Consider the following 14,769-nt stretch of genomic DNA (forward strand, 5'->3'; position numbering starts at 1 on the left):
CACAGAGTTGGAAAAAGGCAATTGAGACAGACTGGAAACAGAGAGATTGGAAGATGCTACACTGCTGTCTTTGAAGATGGGCTATGAGCCAAAGAATGCAGGCAGCCTCTAGAAGCTAGAAAAGGCAAGAAAATCGATTTTCCTTAGACCCTCCAGAAGGAACGCAGGCTTGCTGACACCTTGGTTTTAGCCCTGTGAAACTGATTACAGATTCCAGAACTGTAAAATAATAAATCTGTGTTCTTTTAAGGACTTAATCTGTGGTAATTTTTTACAGCAGCAATGAAAAATTAATTCAAATCCTAATTTCAATTTTTTTTTAAATGTTTATTCATTTATTTTTGAGTCAGAGAGAGAGCGAGCGAGCGAGCAGGGGGAGAGGGCAGAGAGAGAATCCCAAACAGGCGTGACACTGTCAGTGTCCCACGCGGGGCTCAAACGCACGAACCGAGAGATCATGACCTGAGCTGAAACCAAGAGTCAGACACTAACCGACTGAACCACCCAGGCACCCCCATAATTTCAATTTCTTTAAAAAAGGAACTTGTATGCTTATTAGAAGCATTGTTTATAACTCTAAAACTACAGTAGTAAAACTCCAAAAAGAACTTTAAAATTATGCACAACCATTAAAAACTATCATAGAAAAATTATGTGGAACACATGAGTATATATTGGACTCTTTAAATTTTTTTTAAATATTTATTTATTTTTGACAGAGAGAGACAAAGAATGAGCGGAGGAGGGGCAGAGAGAGAGAGACAGACAGACAGACAGAATCCAAAGCAGGCTCCAGTCTCTGAGCTGTCAGCACAGAGCCCAACACAGGCACGAACTCACAGACTGTGAGATCATGACCTGAGCTAAAGTTGGATGCTCAACCAACTGAGCCACCCAGCTGCCCCCATATTAGGCTCTTTAAAAAGCAGGTAAAGATTTTAAAAAAAAATTTTACGTGTACATATTTTAAATTTCCTAGATCTCTACAGACCGAGTCGTCATCCCAATATTAATGTGTCAAAGCCCAAACCTCTGTGTGACTATATTTGGAGCTTTGGGAAGGCAACTAATGTTAAATGAGGTCATACAGGTGAAGTCCTAATCTGATAGGACTGGTGGGCTTATAAGAAGATGAAGAGAGTTGGGAACGCAAGCTGGTGCAGCCACTCTGGAAAACAGTATGGAGGTTCCTCAAAAAACTACAAATAGAACTACCCTACGACCCAGCAATTCTACTACTAGGCATTTATCCAAGGGATACAGATGTGCTGTTTCAAAGGGACACATGCACCCCCATGTTTATAGCAGCACTATTGACAATAGCTAAAGTATGGAAAGAGCCCAAATGTCCCATCGATGGATGAATGGATAAAGAAGATGTGGTATATATATACAATGAAGTATTACTTGGCAATCAAAAAGAATGAAATCTTGCCATTTGCAACTACATGGATGGAACTGGAGGGTATTATGCTAAGTGAAATTAGAGAAAGACAAAAATCATGACTTCACTCATGAGGACTTTAAGAGACAAAACAGACGAACATAAGGGAAGGGAAACAAAACTAATACAAAAACAGGGAAGGGGACAAAACAGAAGAGACTCATGGAGAACAAACTGAGGGTTACTGGAGGGGTTGTGGGAGGGGGGATGGGCTAAATGGGTAAGGGGCACTAAGGAATCTACTCCTGAAATCATTGTTTCACTATATGCTAACTAATTTGGGTGTAAATTTTAAAAAATAAAAAATAAAACAAGTTAAAAAAAAGATATAGATATCAACTAAAAATTAAAAAAAAAGAAGATGAAGAGAAAAAGATCTCTCTCTCTCCATGCACATTCACCAAGGAAAGGTCCTGTGAGCACTCAATAAGTAGACGGTTGTCTACAAGCAAGGAAGGGAAGCTTCACCAGAACCAAATATCCGGGCACACTGATCTTTGACTACCAGCCTCTAAAACTGTGAGAGAATTCTGTTGCTTAAGTTTATGGCATTTTGTTATTGCGGCCCAAGCAGACTAAGATTTAAGTATATTATAACTAGAAGAACAGTGATCTTTTTAGCAAAAACAACTTTGAAAGGATATTTACATAAAGTTTATTTATAAAGAGTTGCACACACACAAAAAAGTTACAACCAAAAAGAAATACACGTGGCTTTGTCTATATCCTGGGTTCTATAGTTCTTTACAGTGTTATGATGCTTTATAAAATGAGATTCCTATAGTTCTGCTCTCTAGTAACACTGATATTTATCACTAATAAACCCCTGTCTTGATTTTGTGATTTGAGCATAGAGAATATAAAATGATGGGTAATTTTTTTATAATGACTGCATTAATAAAAATATATGCCTTAAAGACCTCAAAAATAATTATAATCAGTCATCCTACACTCAAATAGTCATTTGAAATTAGTCTTCTATAATTAGGACAACCATATGCCTGATTTGCCTGGGATGGTCCTGGTTTATGTCCAGTGTCCTGATGTGATTGTTAGCAGTGTCTAATTTCATTCTCAAAAAAGTCCTGGCAAACCATAGTTATTCTATGAATAATCAATTACAGAATAACTGTGTTTTTTAAAACTTTATAAATTTAGTGTTCACTCTGGGAGAGGAGGAAATACCAATTGCCTCTAAAATGTGGAGACCATGGTTGTCACAGTACATAATATTCAATTATTTAAATAATTTTCTTCCATTGGGAACCAGAGTAAATTTTGTGAATGAATTGAGAAGTACTAAAAAGAATCAGGTGCCAAAACACTTTTAGATGATTTTAAAACCATTCAAGAATCCAAATTTTTAATTCATACAAACAGTGTTAAGATTATTCAAAGGAAAATGTCAATACATCTAGAATTCTAGAATGGATCACACCGTGTTTCAAAAATATAGAGATAAATAACTGTAAATTTATCAACTTGACTATTCTGGAAGATGTATGTTATAGACAATTTCTATATAGGGTAACAGCTCCAAAGTCCTTCCCTTAACATTATAAAATAACATTAAAAAAATACACAAATGGGTTAGATTTTAGGATTGGGGTGACTAAAATCACATTGGCCATGTAAAGTTTATATCCTACCATTAAAACTGAATACAATAATATGCTGACTCATGGTGCTGGCTTTTCATTACAATAATAAAAACAAGTCATTTTTAAGAATTATGAAAACTACATTTAAAGAGGAGAACAAAATAGGAATGTGAAAAAAATATTTTCTTCCAAGGGTTTTCTAGGCAATTAGCAAAAGAGGAAAAAACAGTCTGAATGGTAAATTCATACTGGTCACATGAGATCAGCTTTCCACATCTGCAAAAATACAATACCTGTATCGTTTCTGCTGAATGTTACTAAAAAAGAAAATGGGGCAAAATATAATTGTAAAACTGCTTTTGAAAAATTCAGAGAATCATACTAATTAAATGTTTTTCACATTCAGTTCCTATGCTCTTGATTCAAACATCCCATAGTGTGTGTTTACATTTTATAATGAGTCTACTACTTTGTATACATTACATCTTACAGCATCAATACATATGTATACTTTAAGATTAGTCTTTGGATTCCTGTTCTTCTCATTCTCGTGACCGTTTCCGGGAATTCAATGAACCTTCTGTTTGCCAAGAACATGCAGGAGCAACAACAGCATCTCTAAATCCCTGAGGCTGGAAGATGAAAAAATATACAAGTATGCTTTAAGAACATCTAAAATAACAACTGGTCGGGGCGCCTGGGTGGTGCAGTCGGTTGAGCGTCCGACTTCAGCCAGGTCACGATCTCGCGGTCCGTGAGTTCGAGCCCCGCGTCAGGCTCTGGGCTGATGGCTCGGAGCCTGGAGCCTGTTTCCGATTCTGTGTCTCCCTCTCTCTGCCCCTCCCCCATTCATGCTCTGTCTCTCTCTGTCCCAAAAATAAATAAAAAACGTTGAAAAAAAAAAATTAAAAAAATAAAATAAAATAACAACTGGTCTTCCAAATATTTTTAATTGATAAGAGAGCTACTTTACTGAGACAGAAGTTACCAACCACTGTGAATGAAGAAGTTAAACCTCATGAGCACGTGTCCAAACCAGAGCTGTACTAAAGTATTTTATATCTAGAGTATTTTTTATATGTATGAGTGTATTTATTTATACATATATATATATATATATACATATATACATACATACATACAAATTTCAGTGCATTATAAACATATACTCTAAAAGACAATCCTTTTATTTATTTATGTTTATTTTTTAGAGAGAGAGAGAGACAGAGTGTGAGCAGGGGAGGGGCAGAGAGAGAGGGAGACACAGAATCTGAAGCAAGCTCCAGGCTCTGAACTATCAGCACAGAGTCTGATGCAGGGCTCGAACTCATGAACTGCGAGATTATAACCTGAGCGGGTGGGACGCTTAACCAACTGAGCCACCCAGGTGTCCCTAAAAGACAGTCCTAACAAACTTTATGGTGGCTCTATTGGAAGAGGTAAAAGGAAGTAACAGGTATTAATTACTTAGGTGCTTTACAAATTATTTTCACAACTAAATAAAATTTTCCAGTTAGGATACTTTATTTTAAATTTTAGTGTTTTATTTATTTTTGAGAGAGAGAGAGAGAGAGACAGAGAGAAAGAGCACACATGAGTAGGGGAGAGGCAGAAACAGAGGGAGACAGAATCATAAGCAGGCTCCAGGCTCTGAGCTGTAAGCACAGAGCCTTATGCAGGGCTTGAACCCACGAACTGCGAGATCATGACCTGAACTACAGTTAGATGCTTAACCAATTGAGCCACCCAGGTGCCCCTCCAGTTAGGATACTTTAAATGCACCTAGGCAGTACAAAGACTAAATCGATGATTCAATTTCAGAATCTCTATTTCTGTTTTTGTCCTTAAAAATGAGACGCCAAGAATATATTTGGCTCAACACTACTGATAAATATGCATATTTCAGCCAAAAAGAGTGTGTTCTATGATTTTAAATTATAGGAAAATTAACATTTTAAAGCAGGATATATTTGGTGGCTATGATAGATCTATAATATCTACAGACTAAAATGAGTAGTGTTAGTATTTTTTCTTGGAAAATCTTTAACAACTTTCACTTAAAAAATTTTTAATATCCTGACATTACATATGGCATGGAACACACTAGCCTACAAATAAGTATTTCCTCTGTTCTTAAGAATAAATTTCAGTCCAATTGTGACTAGAATATTCTGTATATATACTACTATTTTGGGGATAATGTTCTAAGCATCAAAAGCTGTCCTCAAATATGCTTGCTGCCTACAGGAGTTAACAGAAGCAATTTGTAAATGCTCTCTTCAGATAATTACTGCCCACCAACACCAAAATCCCACTCTAATCAAATGATACTGACTGTGATTTGAAACAGTACTGTAGATTCCTTCTGGCTTGGTGATTTGCACAATGTTGCCAACCTGCTTAGAGAAAAAGAATAAATATACACAAATACATGATCTTAATTAATTAGTTCAGATGACTGATTTAATAATTTAAATTTAGTTTTTTCCTACAATTCTATTGTTTTGTTCTCTAAGGACACAGAAAGTAGAAAGCAAAGAAATATCAAAAATACTCCCTTTAATCAATAGCTATATGTATGCACATAATAATTATTTTATATAATAATAGACTTGTTTACCTAAGTGGAATTTTAAGCAATCTAAAAGTCCAATGACTAATTCAAATAATTTTCTATGTGACAAAATACTATTGATGCTTAAGAAAATAATGTGGAAGAAAATATTTAATTAGATGGGAAAACATTAATAATATATTAAGTAAAAGTTATGCTGTATGATCCCACCTTTATGAGTAAGTATGTAAATACACATAGACAGGAAAATTAGTAGAAGACCACAGTCAAAAAGTTAAGCTGTTATTACAGGATAAAAGGAGTTTTTTTGTTTATATTTTTCCAACTTTTTGCAGTCATCATGTATTTTTTGTTATGATAGAAGTATTAAGACAATTTCTTGGGATATAAATGAGAAACAGATACTCATACTAATACAAATAAACAAGAAAGACACATTCTTTCAAAATGATTGCGTCCAGAAGAATCACTGTCATGACAAGAACAAGGTCTGTTTAGGCAGAATTCAAAAAATTTTTTAGTGTTTATTTATTTTTGAGAGAGAGAGAGAGAGAGAGAGAGAGAGCAGGGGAGGGGCAGAGAGAGAGGGAGACACAGAATCCGAAGCACCTGAAACAGCCTCCAGGCTCTGAGCTTCAGCACAGAGCCTGGATCATGACCTGAGATCATGAGATCATGATGACCTGAGCTGAGGTCGGACACTTAACTGACTGAGCCACCCAGGCACCCCTGTTTAGGTAGAATTTTATTATGTACTATGCAAAGTAATATAAAACTAAAAGCTGAAAGTAGTTAGAAATAAAATTCTAAGTTCTTATTAACTTTGCATATGCAAAGTTATTAACTCTATGCATAATGGAGTATTATTTAGTCTTAAAAGGAAAGGAATTCTTGTCACGTGTTATGATGAACATTGAAAACTATGCTATGTGAAAAAAGGCCAGTCATAATAGGACAAATATTGTATCATTTTACTTATATGAGGTGCCTAGAGTAGTCAAATTCATAGACAGAATGTAGAATAGTGGTTGCCACAACTGATGGGAGGGAAGAATAGGGAATCAGTGTTTAATGGGAAGAGTTTCAGTTGGGGAAAAAGGAAAAGCTGTGGAGATGGATGGTGGTGATGACTGCACAATAATGTGAATGTACTTCATGCACTAAACCGTACACTTAAATGAAAAAAATGATGAATTTTATGATATGTACAATTTACCACAATTTTATTAAAAAAATTTTTTTTAAGTAAGCTCTACGTCCAACATGGGGCTTGAACTCACAACCCCAAAATCAAGAGTGGCATGCTCTACTGACTGAGCCAGGTAGATTTACGACAATTTTTAAAAATGGATAAAACTGCACAAATAGTTTCTAACACAGAGAAAAATCACAAACTCTCAGAGTTAAAAGGTTCATTAATTTCCATACAATATAATGTTGATTTTTCTTCCTTTTTTTTTATTGGCTGCTTGGAGTTTATTTTCCACTTGGTGCAAGGCACAAGGTTACAAGGTATGTCAAGATGCCTTGTGTGTGGCTTAGAAAGTAAAGAGTGGGGTTCTCCCAACTTCCTTTTTGGTGTTTTGCCGTTTTGATATAAAAGAACCCAACTGCTTCTGCTTGCTGCAGCCTACCTAGTCTATGAGGAGGGGAAAGATGGGTAGGGGTTGTGATATGAGCTTAGGGTCTCCTAAAGCCTAGTGGCTGGTAGTGGCCACTCAGGGCTGTGTTGGCTTTGCCAGGCTGGCCACCAAGCTGCTTCCTCATGGTTTCCAGAGCCAAGTCACAGGTGATCGTGCCATTGGAGGCCTGGGGATTCCAACACTGTAGCCATGAACAGGAGAGTAGACTTCCTGAAAAAAGAAGCTTGCTTACCACTGACCCAAGTCAGCCTTGGGGAGACCAGGGTGGTAAGGGATGGCTTCCCCAGGATACTCTGCACTTATGCAGGACCTGTTACTGGAAGTGGAACGCTGGAGGCACCAGTATTAGTCATGGGTGGCCACGAGCGAGCCACTGGAGAGGATGACTGCCATGCTGTTGCCTGTAGGCTGATGGAAACTTTGGCACCAATCCCTTACGGGCCTTGGTGTGTGATCACAGGTGGAGGGACAGGGACGCTAGGCCACATAGCCCACAGGAGAGGAAGCCACAGAAGGCCACTCCCTGACCAAGATGCAAGCAGCGTCTAATTTGTTTTCAAAGAAAATTCAAAAAGGACATCTTGGTTTATGATCTGTTACTCTTCAAATCTTGAAACTGCCCCTCCACACAGGCACAATTCAAAAGAGAAGCAATCAGAGATCACAGTCCATTAGCTTAATGTCTTAGGTTTGTACTTTTAGGACAAAAATGGCAGAATCCAAAATGTCATATACTCTGTAACTGCAACTGTATACAAAAGTGAAATAATTGCTGAGTAATATGTAATATAAGAATAGCATTAGGGACTGAGATTATAAGTTTTTACAATGCTTTAGAGTTGATAATTCTAACTTTAATACAAAATATAACAGAAAAATTGGGGCACCTGGCTGGCTCAGTTGGTACAGCATGGGATTCTTTTTTTAATTTTTTAAAACATTTATTTATTTTCGAAAGACCGAAAGATGGCACAAGAACAGACAATCAGATCAATGGAACGGAATAGAGAACCCAGAAATGGACCCACAAACGTATGGCCAACTAATCTTTGACAAAGCAGGAAAGAATCCAATGGAATAAAGATAGTCTCTTCAGCAAGTGGTGCTGGGAAAACTGAACAGCAACATGCAGAAGAATGAACCTGGAACACTTTCTTACACCATACACAAAAAGAAACTCAAAATGGATGAAAGACCTAAACGTTAAGACAAGAAGCCATCAAAATCCTCGAGAAGAAAGCAGGCAAAAACCTCTTTGATCTTGCCCACAGCAACTTCTTACTCAATAAGTCTCAGGAGGCAAGGGAAACAAAAGCAAAAATGAACTCTTGGGACCTCATCAAAATAAAAGGCTTCTGCACAGTGAAGGAAACAATCAGCAAAACTAAAAGGCAACCGACAGAAAGGGAGAAGATATTTGCAAATGACATATCAGATAAAGGGTTAGTATCCAAAATCTATAAAGAACTTATCAAACTCAACACCCAAAAAACAAATAATCCAGTGAAGAAATGGGCAAAAGACATGAATAGACACTTCTCCAAGGAACACAACCAGATGGCCAACCGACACATTAAAAAATGCTCCACATTACTCATCATCGGGAAAATACAAATCAAAACCACAATGAGATACCACCTCACACCTGTCAGAATGGCTAACATGAACAACTCAGGCAACAACAGATGTTGGCAAGGATGTGGAGAAAGAGGATCTCTTTTGCATTGCTGGTGGCAATGCAAGCTGGTGCAGCCACTCTAGAAAACAGTATGGAAGTTCCTCAAAAAACTAAAAATAGAACTACCCTACGACCCAGCAATTGCACTACTAGGCATTTATCCAAGGGATACAGGTGTGCTGTTTCAAAGGGACACATGCACCCCCACGTTTATAGCAGCACTATTGACAATAGCCAAAGTATGGAAACAGCCCAAATGTCCATCGATGGATGAATGGATAAAGAAGATGTGGTATATATATACAATGAAGTATTACTCGGCAATCAAAAAGAATGAAATCTTGCCATTTGCAACTACATGGATGGAACTGGAGGGTATTATGCTAAGCGAAATTAGTCAGTCAGAGAAAGACAAAAATCATATGGCTTCACTCATATGAGGACTTTAAGAGACAAAACAGATGAACATAAGGGAAGGGAAACAAAACTAATATAAAAACAGGGAGGGGGACAAAACAGAAGAGACTCATAAATATGGAGAACAAACTGAGGGTTACTGGAGGGGTTGTGGGAGGGGGGATGGGCTAAATGGGTTAAGGGGCACTAAGGAATCTACCCCTGAAATCATTGTTTCACTATATGCTAATTTGGATGTAAATTTTAAAAAATAAAATTTAAAATTAAAAAAAAAAAAAAAGACCGAGAGAAACAGAGCATGAGTGGGGGAGGGGCAGAGAGAGAGAGAGGGAGACACCGAATCCGAAGCAGGCTCCAGCCTCTGAGTTGTCAACACAGAGCCCAATGCAGGGCTCAAACCCATAAACCGTGAGATCGTGACCTGAGCTAAGTCAGACACTTAACCAACTGAGCCACCCAGCCCCCTGAGCATGGGATTCTTGATCTCTGAGTCATGAGTTAGAGGCCCACTTTGGGCAATGAGATTACTTACAAATTAAAAATAAAAGTAAAAAAAAAAAAAAAAAAAAGTATATAAAAAAAATATATATATATACATGTACACACACATGTATATATGTATATATACATGTGTGTGTACATGTATGTATATATACATGTATGTATATATGTATATATACGTATATATACATACGTGTGTGTATATATATATATATAGAGAGAGAGAGAGAGGGGTATGGTGTATTTTAACCTGTCTTGTTAAAAAATCATTCTTTTTGATTCAATAAAACAAAAATTAGCTAACCTTCTGAAAAATTATCTAAATCACATCATATCACAATATGTCCAAAAAGATACCCAATACATCTGAATTTTCTGAGAAAATTATTAAAAAGTAAATGAGCTTTTCAGAAGCATTTACATGTTTATTAAAAATCCTAAAGTCAAGTAGGCATTAAATATTCAGGGTGAAAATTTTCCTCTAATTTCTAGGTAAAAATAAAATTTTATATTTCATATCTGCATCTCAAGAGATCTTTTTAAACAACAAACTAAACCAAAGAATCACTTGGCTCATGGCCCCAGCTATGATGAAGCTTAACATATGGCTGAACTACACAGTTTGGGTCAGGAAGAAATAAGACATAAGCACAATTTGTGCTCTAAAGCTGAGCACACATATGAAACACTATGTGGGGGTGTTGATGTATTACTCCACTCTACCACCAGATCTTTCTGGCAAAAAGTGATATAATTCTGAAAAATCTCAGCCTCATATTATCATGAATATGAAATTTGGAGGAAATCCCACACAATATATAGGACAGAGATAAAAGTATTTATTTGAATAACTGTTGGAATGTTATTTCATTGTTAGTCAGAGGGTAAAAGGGGTTTCTGGTTAAAAGATGGGGACTGAAGCATAAGATAGGACACTTAAGTTCAATTCTCAATATAAATTTGGCTAGTCAAGGTTTTTAGTTTTCTACTCTAACTGGAAGTGTTCATTTTTATAACTATTTTTCCCCAGTGTGAATTTCTATTTTCATCCTTTCAAGATAAACTAAATGTTAAAACACATACAAGACTTCATGCAACTTTAATGACTTAAAGATAACTGGTTTCAAACAATGAAGAACAAAACTATTTTAATTCTACTAAATGAGGTCAACTTATTCTGATCATAATAAAGTATGCAAATTACTTATATATCTCTAGCTGGGGAGAAAAAAACAGTTTGGAGAAAAAGGATTTTATCTAAAAAGGAGGATAAGAGCTATACTTTCAGATTTGCTGGCAATCAACATAATACTATAATTACATTCTAGAAACAGCAATTATAGGAAAAGAGACTATTATAGAGTCAGCTATAAACTTTGGATACTACTACTTATTTCATAGAGTTATTTGGAAAATAAAATGAAGTATTATATATACATACACATACAATGCTTAGTAAAGGATAGTTAATAAATATTCAATAAATGGTAGCTATTATTTACTACTTAATTAATCTTTCTGGGCAACCTTGGTATTCTCACTTCTATGTAAGTATAGATCCCTCAAAAAATTATCGAAGGGATTATTGAAGGAAATGTTGTATACAAAAACTGCCCAGTTAAATACCTAGTATCAGCAAGTAGTCACTAAAATAATAGTCTGGGATATAGAAAAAACTTATGGAACAGATTTCCCCTAAATCCATCTAATTCATTGTCAAGTGTTCTACACCATTCTCCAATTTCTTGGAAAGGATCAGTAAGAAGCTGGAAGTCATAAAATGGCTAACTCCTAAAAAGTAAGCATAATCTTCTGATCTCATGGGTACCTAACCAATGCTAACTTCTACAATTTGACAAAGAAGGCAAACATCTCCTTCCAATGAGTGCATTAAAAGAGGAAACATCTTTGGGGCACCTGGGTGGCTCAGCCAGTTAAGCATCCGACTTCAGCTCAGGTCATTATCTCACAGTGAGTTTGAGCCCCGCGTTGGGCTCTGTGCTACAGAGCCCGGAGCCTGCTTTGGATCCTGTGTCTCTCTCTCTTTTTGCCCCTCCTCTGCTCTCTCTCTCAAAAATAAATAAACATTAAAGAAAAAAAAAAAGATGGAGCATCTTAAAAAACAAAAAGACCCCAAACAAAAAGACTGAAACATCTTGCTTTGCTTGTATTATTTTTATTTTTTAGATGTATTCTATTAGTGAATATTTAATAGTAGAATAAAAGTGGCCATTTAAAATGGAAATTCCTAAAAACATTTAACAGTGGGATGCACTTTACAGAAAACCTAAATCTGAGAAAATACAAGTAATATGTTCATAAGATTCTCATCTGCAGAACTGTTGCCAAATGTTTACAATAGAGTTTGTTGCCAAGGAAAGAATTCCTTTTGTGATCCAGAATACAATGACTTATTTACAGAACTGGGGGATGGAAGTTAATTGTAAAGCACTATGTATTATGGGGGGTGGGGGGGGAGGAGAGTTACCTGAGCTCTTTGGAAATGCCATTTTTAAAAGGGACACAAACCATGTGAATTAGTTTCAAAAGATGTATATAAAAGTAATAAATTCTGCTATGAGTTCAGAGTTAAGTAAAACCTAATTTGGTCAGGCATGATTTTTTTCAGTTTGGAGAACAGACAAATGTAGATAAAGAACTAGACAATATCACTGACCAGACCTGATTTATATTTAAGCAACTCTTTTTTTCATCTTTGCCCACCTGCTGTCTCACTCTCCCCCCATTCATTAGAGCACTTCCAAATGAAGTTCTCTCAGTTATACCAATTAATCTCAAAGCAGAGAAGCTGCATAAATCTGACATTTCTAGAAGTGTATAATAAAAGACTCCACAGCTTTCATTTGCCTATTTTAAAGAAAATGAAAGCTGGTTTGTTCACTTGCTCAGCAGCTTTAAAAACAAATACAAAGGTTTCACGCTGCCATAGTTTTATTTTAAAGAACAATACTTAAATAAAAAAAATAAATAAAAAAAAAAGAATAAAGAACAATACTTGTGAAAGGCAGGTAAGTAACTGGATAACAAAAGTAGGATAGCAAAATACAAAAGAAAACAAAAATAAACACAATTTCATACCCAAAATATATTTAGCAACTAAGAAAAACCATCCTATTTTCCACATAAATTGGCCTAAAGCTAACCTCAAAGTTTTCCTTTTGTCCTGATTTTATTCTTCTTTAAATCCCTTCTAGGAACAGAGAGTACCCACCTCCTGCAAGACTAATAAATGGTACTTGGTTTCAAAGAGCTTTAGAAGGTAGCATTCCTTGGCCACCTACTCATTTCAGGTGCACCCCATCATTTAAATATTCCAAAGCATTTCCTATGTTAGCTAAATGTGTAGTTTAACAATATGTTTCTATGATTTCTCTAGGTGATAGAGAACAAGGCAACAAAAGCTTTAGTTCATGGGGGCACTGTAGATTTCATCCACTGGAGTAGATCTAAGAAAACATAACTGTTGGTGTAATTAACCCAATATTCAAAATTATTAACTTGTTTCTATACTGACCTTTGATTTTGGTCCCAATGAAAGATTAGCCGTATTGTAGCAGCATGTCCCCAGCTTTCCCCTAGTGGGAACAAGAACAGAACAACTGTATATTACCTTACTGACAAGGTTATAAGTCTTTCAGAATGCCTCTGACCAAAACAGTTTTATTTTACCTAATTTAACACAAGAATATACTTACACTTTCAAAATCCCTTGTATATGGGTGGCAACTTGAGATTAATAGATTTTTACCTATCTATGCAAATACTGCAGATCATTATCCTTTATTTGCTTTCAGAAAACTTTATAGTTTGAGTCAACATATTTGTCAATCTTCCTTATCACACTTACTAACATATTTCCGGCTACCAGAAGAAAAGCAAAAACTCGGACAGAATATTCTTAAAGAATTTAGTACAAAACAATCTCGAAACACTGTGTCCTAACAAAACCATGACTGAGGTTAGGAAAAATCATAAGTCTATTCACTGTAGTGTGATCAGTATTTAAATGGATTTACCCTTCTTACTGCCTAAGACTTTCTGAGGGCAAGAGTCATCTTATGAATACTGATATGCTCAGTACCTGACACAATGGTTGCCGAATAGTAGATGCTCAATAAATGTTTGTTAAATAACTGAAAGGATGAGTCAGTGTCTAAGGACACTGTGCTCCATGCTCACTTGTCAGTGAGTAAGACAGATACAATCTCTGCTTTCATGGAACCTACAGTACTCAACAAGCATCAAATGAAAGAGGTAGAAAAAACTGTTAAATTAAAAATGCGGGGTGCCTGGGTGGCTTAGTTAAGTATCTGACTCTTGATTTTGGCTCAGGTCACGATCTCACAGTTCTTAAGACTGAGCTCCATGTCAGACTCTGCACTGAGTGGAGCCTGCTTGGGATTCTCTCTCTGCCCCTCCCCTACTCACACACACTCTTTCTCTCTCAAAATAAATAAATAAACTTTAAAAAATTAAAAATTCTTATCTGATTAATTACCCACCCAATGCAGGAACCAGCAAGGCCTGATTTCTATCAATTTTTGTTGTCATCTGATTAGTTAAAAGTACCTAAAAAAGGTGAGAAAATTAGGTGAGTCTCTCCCCAAAATTATCAAATAATCCTGTGACTTTACTATTCTGAATACAATTTAAAGAAAAACATATTTAGGTAATGAAAACTTTTCTGATAAATTCTTAAAAATTTACCCATTAAAATGACTAGTTATCTGAAAACAGGTTCTATTGAACATAAACATTTTTAACAGACAAGAACAAAGTTCTAATTGTGAAAATGGAAGAATAAAAATAGATAATACATAATACATAAAGGTCTAAAGAGACCATGTATAAAAACTTCCTAAATGGGAGTATTGGAAAAACCTCACTTT

The 14,769-nt window shown here is 35.9% G+C and overlaps 1 protein-coding gene across 2 annotated transcripts in view; it reads right to left on the minus strand.

Moving 5' to 3' along the window:
- Positions 1 to 2,083: 2,083 nt before the first annotated feature.
- The window catches only part of RAD51C (RAD51 paralog C), a 36,973-nt gene continuing 24,287 nt past the window's right edge, over positions 2,084 to 14,769 (minus strand). For both annotated transcript variants that reach the window (XM_042966063.1, XM_015539555.2), the window contains 4 exons: positions 14,383 to 14,449; positions 13,395 to 13,455; positions 5,381 to 5,441; positions 2,084 to 3,677 (listed from right to left, as the gene is read on the minus strand). In XM_042966063.1, coding sequence (XP_042821997.1) covers positions 3,588 to 3,677; positions 5,381 to 5,441; positions 13,395 to 13,455; positions 14,383 to 14,449 — 279 coding nt within the window. In that variant the 3' untranslated portion in view covers positions 2,084 to 3,587. The remainder of the gene's footprint in view (positions 3,678 to 5,380; positions 5,442 to 13,394; positions 13,456 to 14,382; positions 14,450 to 14,769) is intronic.

The sequence above is a fragment of the Panthera tigris genome, chromosome E1 (assembly GCF_018350195.1).
Source record: "Panthera tigris isolate Pti1 chromosome E1, P.tigris_Pti1_mat1.1, whole genome shotgun sequence".
Classification (NCBI taxonomy): domain Eukaryota; kingdom Metazoa; phylum Chordata; class Mammalia; order Carnivora; family Felidae; genus Panthera; species Panthera tigris.